Source organism: Pezoporus wallicus, unplaced genomic scaffold (assembly GCF_028554395.1).
Source record: "Pezoporus wallicus isolate ANWC-B61680 ecotype Strahan unplaced genomic scaffold, APGP_CSIRO_Pwel_v1 contig_2999, whole genome shotgun sequence".
Taxonomy (NCBI): Eukaryota; Metazoa; Chordata; class Aves; order Psittaciformes; family Psittacidae; genus Pezoporus; species Pezoporus wallicus.
Window position 1 is genome coordinate 55,025 of NW_026635201.1, and position 14,591 is coordinate 69,615.

At 46.5% G+C, this 14,591-nt stretch overlaps 1 protein-coding gene across 4 annotated transcripts in view; it reads right to left on the minus strand.

The window, feature by feature from the left end:
* The window catches only part of LOC130600586 (AP-1 complex subunit gamma-1-like), a 100,918-nt gene that overhangs the window by 2,717 nt on the left and 83,610 nt on the right, over positions 1-14,591 (minus strand). For all 4 annotated transcript variants that reach the window (XM_057412058.1, XM_057412049.1, XM_057412039.1 and 1 more), the window contains 5 exons: positions 10,869-11,010; positions 3,455-3,581; positions 2,918-3,013; positions 2,515-2,675; positions 815-913 (listed from right to left, as the gene is read on the minus strand). In XM_057412058.1, coding sequence (XP_057268041.1) covers positions 815-913; positions 2,515-2,675; positions 2,918-3,013; positions 3,455-3,581; positions 10,869-11,010 — 625 coding nt within the window. The remainder of the gene's footprint in view (positions 1-814; positions 914-2,514; positions 2,676-2,917; positions 3,014-3,454; positions 3,582-10,868; positions 11,011-14,591) is intronic.

Sequence of the window (14,591 nt, forward strand, 5' to 3'; positions counted from 1 at the left end):
AGTAAAATCTTAGGCTGAGATTTGAGAATTTTTCTGATCTGCACATCAGCCCAGCAGCAACACTTAGCATCTACAACAGTACATAAATGTTGACCTACAAAAAACTTAAGATGTCTTAAGTTCTTAAAGATATTGAAAATCTTAAGAGCTTTCCACAAAGCAAGAAATAAGTGATCACAATTTTATTTTTCTTTCTGATGCTATCTGAACACTTGCAAAGCCTCTTAAGGAGGACATGTGGGCCACCCCTCACACTCCCCTCAAGTCTGTTGTATCCCAGTCTTGAAGCCCATCTATGAAGGCTGTAAAACAAATGGAATTATGATTAAATCACACCTAAAGAATCTTTCCATCTGCTGTTTAAAAATACACTAATCACATTAAAAACAAGTAACACCACTGGAGAAACAGACAATTTTGTTAAGATTATGGATCAAACATTTCAACTAACACCACTGCAGACAGCAAGAATGAACGTTGTTACAACACAAACACCAGGTTGAGCTCCTCTAGAAAGGCCATCTAAAAACTTGTTTAACAACCATTCCAACGCAAAAGACGTTCATGAATTCAAGAAGCTACCAAAGCTGTGAATCTGTTTTATCAGTATAACCCAATAGAAGGCCAAACCTGTGCCCAGTACTTCATGTCTTTTTCATAACTTTTTCCTAAACCTAACCAAGATGGCTGCCATTAAAAACACATAATTCACTACCATCACTCCCTACCTCTCAGAGATGCATCCCTAACTAACTGCCACTAAATGCCCAATTCCAAGACAATATCTTTAATAACTGTTCCTGGAATCACTTACCTTTTGTGGATTCAGGACTTTAATGACCTGTGTGATGGTCCCCGAATTAAATGCAGGGATGACACTGCTACTGGGAGACAGGAGCTGCAGCTGGAATGTCTGAAGAAAGAGCAGAGAAAACAATTTCACGCTTAATCACGTAAGAACATGAAGTGATTTGTTTGCACTGAGTGAAAGCAAGGAAACATTAAGAGTTCAATTCCCAGCTCTGAATAATCAGTTCTTTCAATTCCCTACCTGTAAATAACAAAACATTCATTGGTCCACCTGCTTTCTACATAAATAAGATCCAGGTAGCACAAATACTATGGGGTGAGGGCTTACTGTAGTGTACCAAAATAGCAAAGATGCATTGTTTCCAGTGTCACACACAGAGGAACAAGTGCCCTGGGTTCAGCTGTAACAGTTACTTTTCTCTTTCCCAGTAGCTGATGAAGTGCTGTGTTCCAGCTTTAGCCTGAGAACAATGCTGATAACACACCAATGTTTTAGTTGTTGCTAAGTAATGCTTAATCTGATCAAGGACTTTTCATTCTCAGGCTCTGCCAGTGAGGAAGGTCACAGGAAGCCAGGAGGAAGCAGAGACAGGACACCTGACCCAAACCAGCCAAAGACAGCATGTCGTGCCCAGTATATAAACTAAGGGAAGCTACCCAGAAGGCCCAGATCACTGCTCAGGTCGGGCTGGGTATCAGTTGGTGGGTGGTGAGCAATTATATTGTGCATCACTTGTGTTTATTGTTTTTTTTTCCCCCCTTCCCTTTTTAATTTTATATTCTCTCCCCTTGTTATTTCCCTTATCATCATTATTACTGGTGGTAGCAGTAGTGATTTTGCGTTATACCTTAGCTACTGGACTGTTCTTATCTCAACCTGTGGGATTTACATTCTTTTGATTCTCCTCCCTGCTGGGGGGGGTGAGTGTGTGTGTGTGTGAACAGCTGCATGGTCAACCAAGAGGGCCAAGAGGGTCAACCATGACAATCAAAACTGTTCAGCACATTTGCAACTTCGCAGGAGGTCCATTCTTTCCTCAATTCCCTCCTATGGCAGGTATGAAACCAACCCCAATTAGAGCATTACCAATTCCTAGAGGTGAATCTCCCAGAAGTGAATCTATTTTCCCAAACTTGAAGAACAGTCTAATCACACCCTGCTTAAATGGTCTGCTCTACTATGAACTAGTCAATATCTGTCTCCCATATTTTGTGCTGCAGGTAAGTGCAAGGGGAGATGATTCACTGCTTAAAGGAGGACCATCACTGATCATGTGGGGACTCATTTAAACTTTTATAAGCAGCTAAGGGCTTCAAAGGATTTTTTTTTTCCAAGTATTTAGAACTGCAAAGAGCATGGTATATTTCTTAGAAACTAAGAATAAAGGGAAAGATTAGTGCCTTCACTTTTATTTTGACTTAACATTTTTCTGCATATGGTTTAACAACTTTCCTAGGAAGTGGTGATTTTAAAACAAGATTTTGTCCAAGCAGAAGTAGCCCAATCTGATAGGAATCAGTGTTCTACTGCATATATAACGTTTACTTTCAGACTAGAGATGACCAAACTGAGCACTAGGAGAAACTATTAATAGCTTTTATCCTTGTTTACCTTGCCAATTTCTGTCTACATGAAAGCACCAATCAGGAAGTATTTGCAGCTGGCCCTCAACCTATCCCTGTAGTTGCCCTAAGTGGCTCTACCTTTGGTACTGCAGCTTGGAAAACAAAATCTGTCATATCCAGCTCTGTGCTGTTGGAGGCCTGTATTGTGATTACAGTGACACTAGGGTTGGTGTTTGACCTCTCAAAGGTGAAGTCAATCTTCATCCCGTTCTTGTTGTACGCAGTAATTGAGGGGATTCCTGTAGAGAACAAACCAGCATGGAATCCATGAATCTCCAGAATCTGGAGATAATTCCCAACATCATAGAGTGCATTTACTTTACCCCAGACATGAACTCTTCTGAAAATAAAACACACCCCCTCCTCCTGGCTCCAGTGTCTGTGCCACACTTCCAAATCCCCCCCTTTTTTTACTACCCCTTGTTTACTCTTTTAGTTGGCTGCTGTGTCACCTTAGGCTAAGGATTTACATGTCCCTAACCTGCAGCAATATCACTGAAGAGAGGCTGTGCTGGAAGTCCATCAAGCAGGAACGGAGGCTGTGCTATCTGGGGCACAGAGGCAGATACTGGAGAACCTACAAGAAACATTGAAGGATTATTAATTAGCTGTCATGAATAGTAATTACTCCTTCTCCAAAGACTGCTGCATATCATATTCCTTTACATGAAGCTCTACAAATCATCTGTGCTGACATCCTCCCCTTTTCTGCTTTCACTAATAAGGACTGGCTCCTCTTGAGCTAGGAGGCATTCAGATGGAATTCATTCCTCACATCTCCCTGTCCTCCCTGGAAAGGCTCACAGCATTCCCAAGCTGGAGTGTGAAAATGCTCAAGTCTCACCAGCTAATCACACAGAGTCAACCTGTGACTTCATTCCCTGACTCCCACTTGTATGCTATTATGGACCTTGGTAAAAATAAGCATGAAGTCTAGGATTTTGTAGAAAGTGAACAAGCCAGCTCATCCCACCCCAGGACTGAGAACACAGACTTTTAAGAGATGCAGCCTGCTCACCTGTCAGGTTGAGGTCTCCCAGGAGGTCAAGGAGCTCCCCACCGGTAGAATCTGGCTTGCTTGTAGGTGCAGTGGGGATTACAGGTGTTATATCACTTCCCCCCAACAGGTCCAATAAATCATTTGCCTAATAAGAGAGTAGATGTAATAGTTACATATTCAGCTTCCTGCTGCTTTCCCTTACAAATGGAATGGATTCTACTTGCTCTTGGATTGAAGACCAACACAGCTGCTGGCCAGTCAGAGAGGTTCTTAGTTTGTCTATGGTCCCATGCCCCAGAAGAGATCCAGTTTTCATGCTCTTGGGACCACAGAGATAGTGAAGGACTAAGTTTGTGCACACCAAGACAGGTTGGGAGATATATGGCTTTACCTCACCCTGCTCTTGCCCTTCCCACAGTAATCACTCCCACACACCTGTTCTTGACACTAGAGTCATCAGAGTAGAGATGATGCAGCCATCACCATGCCAGAACAAGCAAAGAGATAGAGAAGAAGGAGGGAGACTGTCTCAAGCTTACTGTTGGCAGTGGTTAGTAAAATGGTCTGATAGGCAGTTGTCCTGGGTTCAGCAGTAGCAGTCATGTTTTTTTTTTTCCTTTGTGCTAGCTGGTGCAGTGCTGTGTTTTGACTTCCAGCCTGAGAACAGTGTTGGTGAAGTCGATGTTTTCAGTTGTTGCTAAGTGATGTTTGCCCTGACCAAGGACTTTGTGAGGCTCATGCTCTGCCAGGGAGGAGGGGAAGCCAGGAGGAAGCAGAGATGGGGCGCCTGACTCGGGCTAGCCAGGGAGGTATTCCATACCACAGCACGTCATGGCCGGGGTGGGGGGTGACTGGAAGTTACCCGGAAAGACACGGGGCTTCCGGGTGGAACTCGTCTTCTTGGCCGGTGGTATCGTATTCTCTTCCCTTGTTATTTTCCCTTATCATTGTTGTAGTTGATAGTAGCGGTGGTGATTTGTGTTGTACATTGGTTGCTGGACTGTTCTTGTCTCAACCCGTGGGAGTTGCACTCTTTCGATCCTCCTCCCCATTCCTCTGGGAGTGGGGGAGAACCCCGGTGGGGGGGGGGACACGGACCTCGATTGTTGTCAGCTCGGCACCACTCACTGGGAGTGAGTGAACAAGTTACCTGACTGGGTTTAAACCACAACGGTTCTTTTTGGCGCCCAACGTGGGGCACGAGGGGTTGAGATAAGAACAGATCTGACTGGATTGGTAGTCACTCGTCACAATGCTGATTTATTGGCTCTCAAGGTTGTTCCTCTTGATCTCACAGTTTCAGTATATCGTATCTTACGTCCATCCGGTATTTGCTGTATTAGTGTTTTTCAAGTGTGGGGCTTGGGCTAAGGTTTTTGTCCCATTGTACTTTATGGTAATGACTTGTAATACAATAGAATCATTGATCATGAAACTGATCTGGCTTATGTTCCCAGTGTGGTCACCACCTTTATACTTTGGGAGGTATACGATGGAGGTGCTTAGCAATTACACATCTTTTTTCTCCTTCTCAGGTGCTCAACCTGTGAAGGAGACATTCTTTTATCCTCCCAGTCGTCCCCCCAGACCATTTACATTTGAGAGTTTTGAATTTTTTGAATGGCATTTTAATGCTGTTGAGACTTGTTTGCTGATGGTGATGGGAATCACCATGCTAACACGCATACAGAGTGTGTTTTGCCCACTACTGATTTCAAGCAGAGTCAGCTTTGGGTCTTGTCTGGGGTCAAACGACGATGTAGGAGGACCGAGAGATTTTCCCTGAGGCTGGACAACCATGAGTGGCAGGGTGTGTGGGATAGTATGGGCAAGTATCTAGGTCAGTGGGCCCCTCCAGTACTTTGGAATTTCACTACCGAACAACTGCAAAATCCAGAAGAATTAGTAAAACACTTAAATGAGGTGTGTGGTCATTCTGGCCATACCAGAGATGGACAAATCACGGCAACGTGCTGGGGCTTAGCCTATGCTTACAGGGCCTTGTTCAACACTATCCAGCACCTTCAAAAGGAAAAGAATGTCGGCGGATTTGAGGGCAAAGCAACAGTCGCTACTCAAACTTTGGCCTCAATGAACAGAGCAGCTACCCCGGTGGCAAGTACAGCAGCTGCTCAAACTTCAACTGCAACAGACAGCGCGGTTACCCCAGCTCCAAGTACAGCAGCTACACCACCCCCAGCAACAAGTACAGTTGCTACTCAAACCACAGTGATAATCACTGCAGCCAAACCAGAGGACCAATTCGTACCAATATCGGTTGCCCCTGTACGCAAGAGAACAAGCAAAAAGGAGGCAAAAAGGGTGAAGCGAGATGAAGAACCAATGAATTCACCACCCGGTCCAGAATCTGATCAGGAGTCATCATCACATGACGAAGAAGAAGAAGAAGAGGTAACTTCTCGACCTCGGACCTCAACCGAGCTGCGGAATATGCGAAAAGATTTTACCTGTCAACCAGGGGAGCACATCATCACCTGGTTACTCCGATGCTGGGACAATGGGGCCGATGGTCACGAACTAGAAGGTACAGAAGCCAAGCAGCTGGGATCACTTGCTAGAGAAGGGGGAATTGACAAAGCAATCGCAAGAGAGAAAACGTCCCCCAGCCTTTGGAGGCGGCTCTTGGCAGCTGTGAAAGAAAGGTTTCCGTACAAGGACGATGTTACAAGTCGTTCGGCCAAGTGGACTACTATAGACAAAGGCATCCAGTCTCTGAGGGAATCGGCCATCGGAGAGATGATCTATCACATCAAGCCGAATAACGGGGATACACCTATAGATCCAGATGAAGTTGAATGTACACGACCCATGTGGCGAAAACTTACACGGAATGCACCGTCATCATATGCCCATTCATTGGCAACAGTGACCTGGAATGACATAGTACCACTAACAGTGGATGAAATGGTTCATAAACTCCGAGAGTTCGAAGACAACCTCACCCCTTCCATCATCTCAGCTGTGAAAAAACTGTCCCAGGACCTCAAACAATTGAGGGACGATCTATCTGATTTATCCAGCTCCTCACGTGTACCAACACACGTCTCAGCTATTAACAAAAGGTGTCCTATTGTTCAAGAGAGGAGATACAGGAGGTATACGCCACGGGGTACCCTATGGTTTTACCTGCTGGATCACGGAGAAGACATGACAAAGTGGGATGGAAAACCTACTTCAGCTTTGGAGGAACGGGTGAGTGAACTGAAGAGGGGAGCAAGGGCCAAGACTGATCGTCCCATGAGAGCTACGGCTTCAGTCTCTGGTGAGCAGTTTCCCAGATGGAATGGAAGAGCTGATTTTACTCCAGCTCCTGTGAAGAATAATCCCTTTCACCACGACTTAAGTGTCCAAAGCTGTGACGACCATTAGAGGGGCCCTGCCTCCAGCCAGGTGGAGGTAGGGGGCAATCGGATTTACTGGACTGTGTGGATCAGATGGCCTGGCACATCAGTCCCACAGAAGTATAAGGCTCTAGTAGATAGCGGTGCACAGTGTACCCTGATGCCATCAAGCTGTCAAGGGGTGGAACCCATCTATATTTCTGGAGTAACAGGAGGATCCCAAGAGTTGACTGTGCTGGAGGCTGAAATCAGCCTGACTGGGAGGGAGTGGCAAAAGCACCCTATTGTGACTGGTCCAGAGGCTCCATGCATCCTCGGCATAGACTACCTCAAGAGAGGGTACTTCAAAGACCCAAAAGGGTACCGGTGGGCTTTTGGTATTGCTGCTTTGGAGACTGAGGAAATTGAGCAGCTGTCCACCTTGCCTGGTCTCTCAGAAGATCCCTCTGCTGTGGGGTTGCTGAAAGTTGAAGAACAACAAGTGCCAATTGCGACCACAAGAGTGCACCGGCGGCAATATCGCACCAACCGAGACTCCCTGATTCCCATCCATCAGCTGATCCGTAGACTGGAGAGTCAGGGGGTGATCAGCAGGACCCGCTCACCCTTCAATAGCCCCATATGGCCAGTGCGAAAGTCTAATGGAGAATGGAGACTAACAGTAGACTATCGTGGCCTGAATGAAGTCACACAACCCTTGAGTGCTGCCGTACTGGACATGCTAGAACTTCAGTATGAACTAGAGTCAAAGGCAGACAAGTGGTATGCCACAATTGATATTGCCAATGCATTTTTCTCCATTCCTTTGGCAGCAGAGTGCAGGCCACAGTTTGCTTTTACTTGGAGAGGTGTCCAGTTCACTTGGAACCGACTGCCCCAGGGGTGGAAACACAGCCCTACTATTTGCCACGGACTGATCCAGACTGCACTGGAACAGGGGCAAGCTCCAGAACACCTGCAATACATTGATGACATTATTGTGTGGGGTGATACAGCGGAAGAAGTCTTTGAGAAAGGGAGGAAAATAATCCAAATCCTGCTGAAAGCCGGTTTTGCCATAAAACGGAGTAAGGTCAAGGGACCTGCACAGGAGATTCAATTTTTGGGAATAAAATGGCAAGATGGACGTAGACAGATCCCCACAGATGTGATCAACAAGATAACAGCAATGTCTCCACCAACTAATAAGAAAGAAACGCAAGCTTTCTTGGGTGCAGTGGGGTTCTGGAGAATGCACATCCCAAATTACAGTTCGATTGTAAGCCCTCTCTATCATGTGACCCGGAAGAAAAATGATTTTAAATGGGGCCCTGAGCAGCAACAAGCCTTTGAACAAATTAAACGCGAGATAGTTCATGCAGTAGCCCTTGGACCAGTCCGGACCGGACCAGATGTAAAAAAAGTGCTGTACACTGCAGCTGAGGGAGAACGGTCCTACCTGGAGCCTCTGGCAGAAAGCTCCAGGGGAGACTCGAGGTCGACCCCTCGGCTTTTGGAGTCGGGGATATAAAGGATCTGAGGCCAGCTATACCCCAACTGAGAAAGAGATACTGGCAGCCTATGAAGGGGTTCGAGCTGCTTCAGAAGTGATTGGCACTGAAGCACAGCTCCTTCTGGCACCCCGGTTGCCTGTGCTGGGCTGGATGTTCAAAGGCAGGGTCTCCTCTACACATCATGCAACTGATGCTACATGGAGTAAATGGGCTGCACTAATTACACAACGAACTCGAATAGGAAATCTCAGTCATCCAGGCATTCTAGAAGTCATCATGGACTGGCCAGAGGGCAAAGATTTTGGAATGTCACCAAAGGAGGAGGTGGTGCGCGCTGAAGAGGCCCCACCATATAATAAACTGTCAGAAAGTGAAAAGCAGTATGCCTTGTTTACTGATGGCTCTTGCCGTATTGTGGGAAAGCATCGGAGATGGAAGGCAGCTGTATGGAGTCCTGGACGACAAGTTGCAGAAACTGCTGAAGGAGAGGGTGAATCGAGTCAATTTGCCGAGGTGAAAGCCATCCAGCTGGCCCTGGACATTGCTGAACGAGAAAAGTGGCCAGTACTTTATCTCTATACTGACTCATGGATGGTGGCAAATGCCCTGTGTGGGTGGTTGAAGCAATGGAAGCAGAGCAACTGGCAACGCAGAGGTAAACCCATCTGGGCTGCTGCACTGTGGAAAGATATTGCTGCCTGGGTGCAGAACCTGGTGGTGAAGGTACGTCATGTAGATGCCCATGTACCCAAGAGTCGGGCCACTGAGGAACACCAGAACAACCAACAAGTGGATAAAGCTGCTAAGATTGAAGTGGCTCAGATGGACTTAGATTGGCAACATAAAGGTGAATTATTTTTGTCCCGGTGGGCCCATGACACTTCAGGCCATCAGGGCAGAGATGCAACATATAGATGGGCCCGTGACCGAGGGGTGGACTTAACAATGGACACTATTGCCCAGGTTATTCATGAGTGTGAAACATGTGCTGCAATTAAACAAGCCAAGCGGTTAAAGCCTCTTTGGTATGGAGGACGATGGTTGAAGTATAAATATGGGGAGGCCTGGCAGATTGACTATATCACACTGCCACCAACCCGCCAAGGCAAGCGCCATGTGCTTACCATGGTGGAAGCAACCACCAGGTGGCTGGAAACATACGCTGTGCCCCATGCCACTGCCCGGAACACTATCCTGGGCCTTGAGAAACAGATTTTGTGGCGACACGGCACCCCAGAGAGAATTGAGTCAGACAATGGGACTCATTTCCGAAATAACCTTATAGATATTTGGGCCAAAGAGCATGGCATTGAGTGGGTATATCACATCCCCTACCATGCACCAGCCTCTGGGAAAATTGAACGGTACAATGGGCTGTTAAAAACTACACTGAGAGCAATGGGTGGGGGAACTTTCAAGCATTGGGATACACACTTACCAAAGGCCACCTGGTTGGTCAACACCAGAGGATCTGCCAACAGGGCTGGCCCAGCCCAGTCAGAACTTTTACATATTGTAGAGGGGGACAAAGTTCCCGTGGTGCATATGAAGAATTTGCTGGGGAAGACAGTCTGGGTAATTCCTGCTTCAGGTAAAGGCAAACCCACTCGTGGGATTGCTTTTGCTCAGGGACCTGGATATACTTGGTGGGTAATGCAGGAAGATGGGGAAGTCCGATGTATACCTCAAGGGGATTTGATTTTAGGGGAAAACAGCCAGTGAACTCAATTGTATGACGTTGCCTGCTGTGTAATGCTTTTATAGCCCATCAACTAGATGTCTCCAGGTCACCAGCGACTGGCCCTGACTTCCCTCCAGCCATCATCCCAACAGAGAATGAACTTTGAACATCATGGACCGAATGGACTCGGCAGCATTATAGGGATTGGTCCATGCACTAAGAAAATGATCTTTTCCTCTTGGTCTGTATGTATATGGATGTATATATATGGGAGAGCGATGGTGTATTGAAAATGTGGGATCTGAGCACGACGTGAATGGTATGGAATAAGGGGTGGATAATGTCCTGGGTTCAGCAGTAGCAGTCATGGTTTTTTTTTTCCTTTGTGCTAGCTGGTGCAGTGCTGTGTTTTGACTTCCAGCCTGAGAACAGTGTTGGTGAAGTCGATGTTTTCAGTTGTTGTTAAGTGATGTTTACCCTGACCAAGGACTTTGTGAGGCTCATGCTCTGCCAGGGAGGAGGGGAAGCCAGGAGGAAGCAGAGATGGGGCGCCTGACTCGGGCTAGCCAGGGAGGTATTCCATACCACAGCACGTCATGGCCGGGGTGACTGGGAGTTACCCGGAAGGACACGGGGCTTCCGGGTGGAACTCGTCTTCTTGGCCGGTGGTATCGTATTCTCTTCCCTTGTTATTTTCCCTTATCATTGTTGTAGTTGATAGTAGCGGTGGTGATTTGTGTACATTGGTTGCTGGACTGTTCTTGTCTCAACCCGTGGGAGTTGCACTCTTTCGATCCTCCTCCCCGTTCCTCCGGGAGTGGGGGAGAACCCCGGGGAGGGGGGGGGGGGGACACGGACCTGGATTGTTGTCAGCTCAGCACCACTCACTCCATTACCTGGCTAAGAGGCTGCAATCCAGAGGGTGGAGATTTGGTTTCTAGTCCCGCTGACTCTCTCTCTCCGTTGGACTGTACAATCTCAGTAGGGCCATTTATGGTGACTTTCTCCATTACTGGCATTCTCTCAAGCAGGGCTGGCCTGAAAGAAGCTGACATAGTTACACTGTGCCATCTTCCTGAATCCCAAACCAAATACTCAGACATTCAGGAGGCAAAATAAACAGGGCGACCTGCTTTTCCTTTTAGCACGGAAGCTGTAAAACTGTGACAGCTTGAGGTGGTCAGAAGCAATTGTGGCATTCTGTGCCAGTGCAAATACATTAGTTGACAACTGAAAAACAAACCAATCCTCTTGCCTCCCATTTTCCCCCAGTACCTGACACACTTTCCATTGTAGTGCTAGGATAACAAACCTAAGAGAAAGATTAAATAATTGAGCAAAAGTGGACAAACTGCAGACATGGGACACAACTGCTCTGTTCTGTATGCAGCTGAGTCAGTCAGCTCATTTGATTTGTCTCTGCAGAAGGGTTAACCACTTAGAACACACAACAAAGTTGGACAAGCAAATCACCATGCTCTCAAGTGGACAAATTAAGTTTGCAAAGACATTAAGTTCACCCCTTGAGAGTACCCTCCTGTCATGGGTTCAGCTCTAACAGTTATTTTTCTCCTTCTTAGTAGCTGGTGCAGTGCTGCATTTTGACTTTAATCGGAGAACAATACTTATAACACACTGATGTTTTTAGTTGTTGCTAAGTAATGCTTCATCTGATCAAGGACTTCTCAGTCTCAGGCTCTGCCAGTGAGAAGGGGCAGGGGAAGCCAGGAGGAAGCAGAGACAGGACACTTTAGCCAAACTAGCCAAAGGGGTATTCCATACCCCAGCACATCATGCCCAGTATATAAACTAAGAGAAGTTATACAGAAGTCCCAGATCGCTGCTCAGGTCAGGCTGAGTATTGGTCAGCAGGTGGTGAGCAATTGCACTGTGCATCACTTCTGTCCATTGTTTTCTTTTTCTTTCCCCCCTTTAGTTTTATGTTCTCTCCCCTTGTTTTTTTCCTTATTATTATTAGTGGTAGTAGTAGTAGTTTTGTATAGTACCTTAATTATTGGACTGTTGCTCTCAACCAGTGAGATTTACATTCTTTTGATTCTATTCTCCATCCCTCTGGTAGCAGGGGGAGATGAGGGAAAAAGGGGGGGAGTGATTGAGTGGCTGTGTGATGCTGAGTTACCAGCTGGGCTTAAACCACAACAGTCCTTTGCGATAGACAACACGGGGCACTAAGGGTTGAGATAACGACAGATCTGACCAGAGTGTGTCTAATCATATTTGTGATAAGCATTCACTGTTTCGGATTAATAGCCACTCATCACAGTGTTGATTTATTAGCTCTCGGAGCTGTGGTACTTGGTATCAGGGTTTCAGCATGTCACACCTTGCTTACAGCCAATATTTGCTGGTTTAGTGTTTATCTGCTTTGGGGCCCAGGCTAAAGTTCTCTTTTCGCTGTACTCCAGGGCAGTGACTTGTAACAGAATAGAATTGTTGATCATGAAACTGCTCTGGTATGCATTCTCAGCGTGGTCATCACCTCTATACTTCAGGAAGAATGTAATGGGAACTTTTAGCAATTACACATCTTCCCCCCCCCCCCCCCCTTCCCCGAGAGTCAACCTATGAAGGAGACATTCCCTCACACCCTCCGCTCTCCCACCAGGCTATTTACAGCAGCATTTGAGATTTCTAAAGGTTTTGAATATCATCTTAAAGCCCTTGAAACCTGCCTGCTTCTTTTGCTGGGAATCAGCACGTTGCTGCATATACTACATGTGCATTACCCACGGCCATGCCACCCTGAGAACGCCCAATAGCATCTGATCTGAGAAGCTAAGCAGGGTCAGGATCGGGTCTTCTCTAAAATTAAATAAGGATCTAAGAGGACCACCAAGAGATCTTCCCCGAGGCTGGACAGTCATGAGTGGCAAGCACTTAACCAGTGCTTTGGAACTTAACACTCCTGAACAAAATGTGGAACCCCCAAAAATTAGCAGAACACTTTGTTTAAGCGTGCTGTCGTTCTGGCAATAGCAAAGAGGGACAAGTCACTGCAACATGCTGGGGTTTCCCCTATGCCTACAGAACTGTGTTCTGCAAGGAGCAGGAAAAAGAAGTCTCTGGATCTGATGGCAAAGCAATAGACACAGCAGCTACTCAAACCCTGACAGACACTGACCCCACTCTAACCCCAGTGACAGACACTGCAGCTAAACCAAAGGACCAACCTGTGCCAATATCAGTTGCCCCTATAAGCAAGGGGAAAAGTAAACAAGAGCCATGAAGAGCAACTCGGGTAGTGAAGGGAGATGAAGACCCAATGTGCATACCAGAGGGGGTGACATCTGAACAAGAGGAATTAGTACAGAAATCAGAAGAAGACGTAACTTCTCGATCCCTGTCCTTGATTGAGCTGCAGAATATACGCAAACATTTCAGCCATCTTGCAAATGAGCACATCATCACCTGGATGCTCCAATGCTGGGAAAACAGGGCCAACATTCACAAACTAGAAGGTAGGGAAGCCAAGCAGCTGGGATCACTTGATAGGAAAGATGCACTGATAAAGCGAGTGCAAAACAGAAATGAAGCCTCAACCCCTGAAGGCAGCTCTCAAGAGCTGTGAAGAAAAGGTTTCCATACAAGGACGATGTTCTGTGTCACCCAGGCAAGTAGACCACAAATGAAAAAGGCCTCCAGTCCCTAAAGGAATCAGCCATTCTAGAGATGTTCTACCATAGGCCAGAGACCAGGAATGCATCTGTAGATCCAGAAAAAGTTGGATGTACACAACCCAATAGGTGGAAATTTACACAGAGTGCAACATCAACATGTGCCAACTCATTGGCAAGAATAAGCTAGAGGGAGGCAGCAGCACCAAAAGTGGATGAAGCGAGTCATCAGCTCTGAGAGTTTGAAGACAAAGCCATCCCTTCCATCATTTCAACTGTGGAAAAACTGTCCCAGGAGTTCAAACAATAGAGAGATGATCTATCCAGCTCCCCAAATGTACAGACCCACATATCGGCTATTAACAGAAGGTACACTATTGCCTGAAATGGAAGATATAGAAGGTACACACCATGGGCCACCATACGGTTTTACCTGCATGATCACAGAGAAGACATGAGAACAGGGGATGGAAAACCTACCTCGGTTCTGGAAGAATGGGTGTGTGAATGAAAAGGAAAAAAAACGGTCAATGATGCTCCTCCCAAGAAAGGTGCTGCTCCAATCTTTGGTGAGCAGCTTCAAAGACAGAGTGGAAGAGCTGATTTTATTTCAACTCCCATGGACAAGGAATTCTAATTTCTTTCTACAAGATGTAAGTAGAGAACCTAATGATAGCTATTAGAGAAGCCCTGCCTCAAGCCAGGGGGAAGGACAATCAGGTTTACTGGACTGTGTGGATCAGGTGGCCTGGCACATCAGTCCCACAGAAGTATAAGGCTCTTGTAGATACTGGTGCACAGGCTACAGTTCGCTTTTACATGGAGTGGCATCCAGTACACTTGGAATCAAAAGACCCAGGGGTGGAAACACAGCCCTACCATCTGCCATGGACTGATCCAGACTGTACTGGAACAGGGGCAAACTCCAGAACACTTGCAATACATTGATGACATCATTGTGTGGGGCAATACAGCGGAAGATGT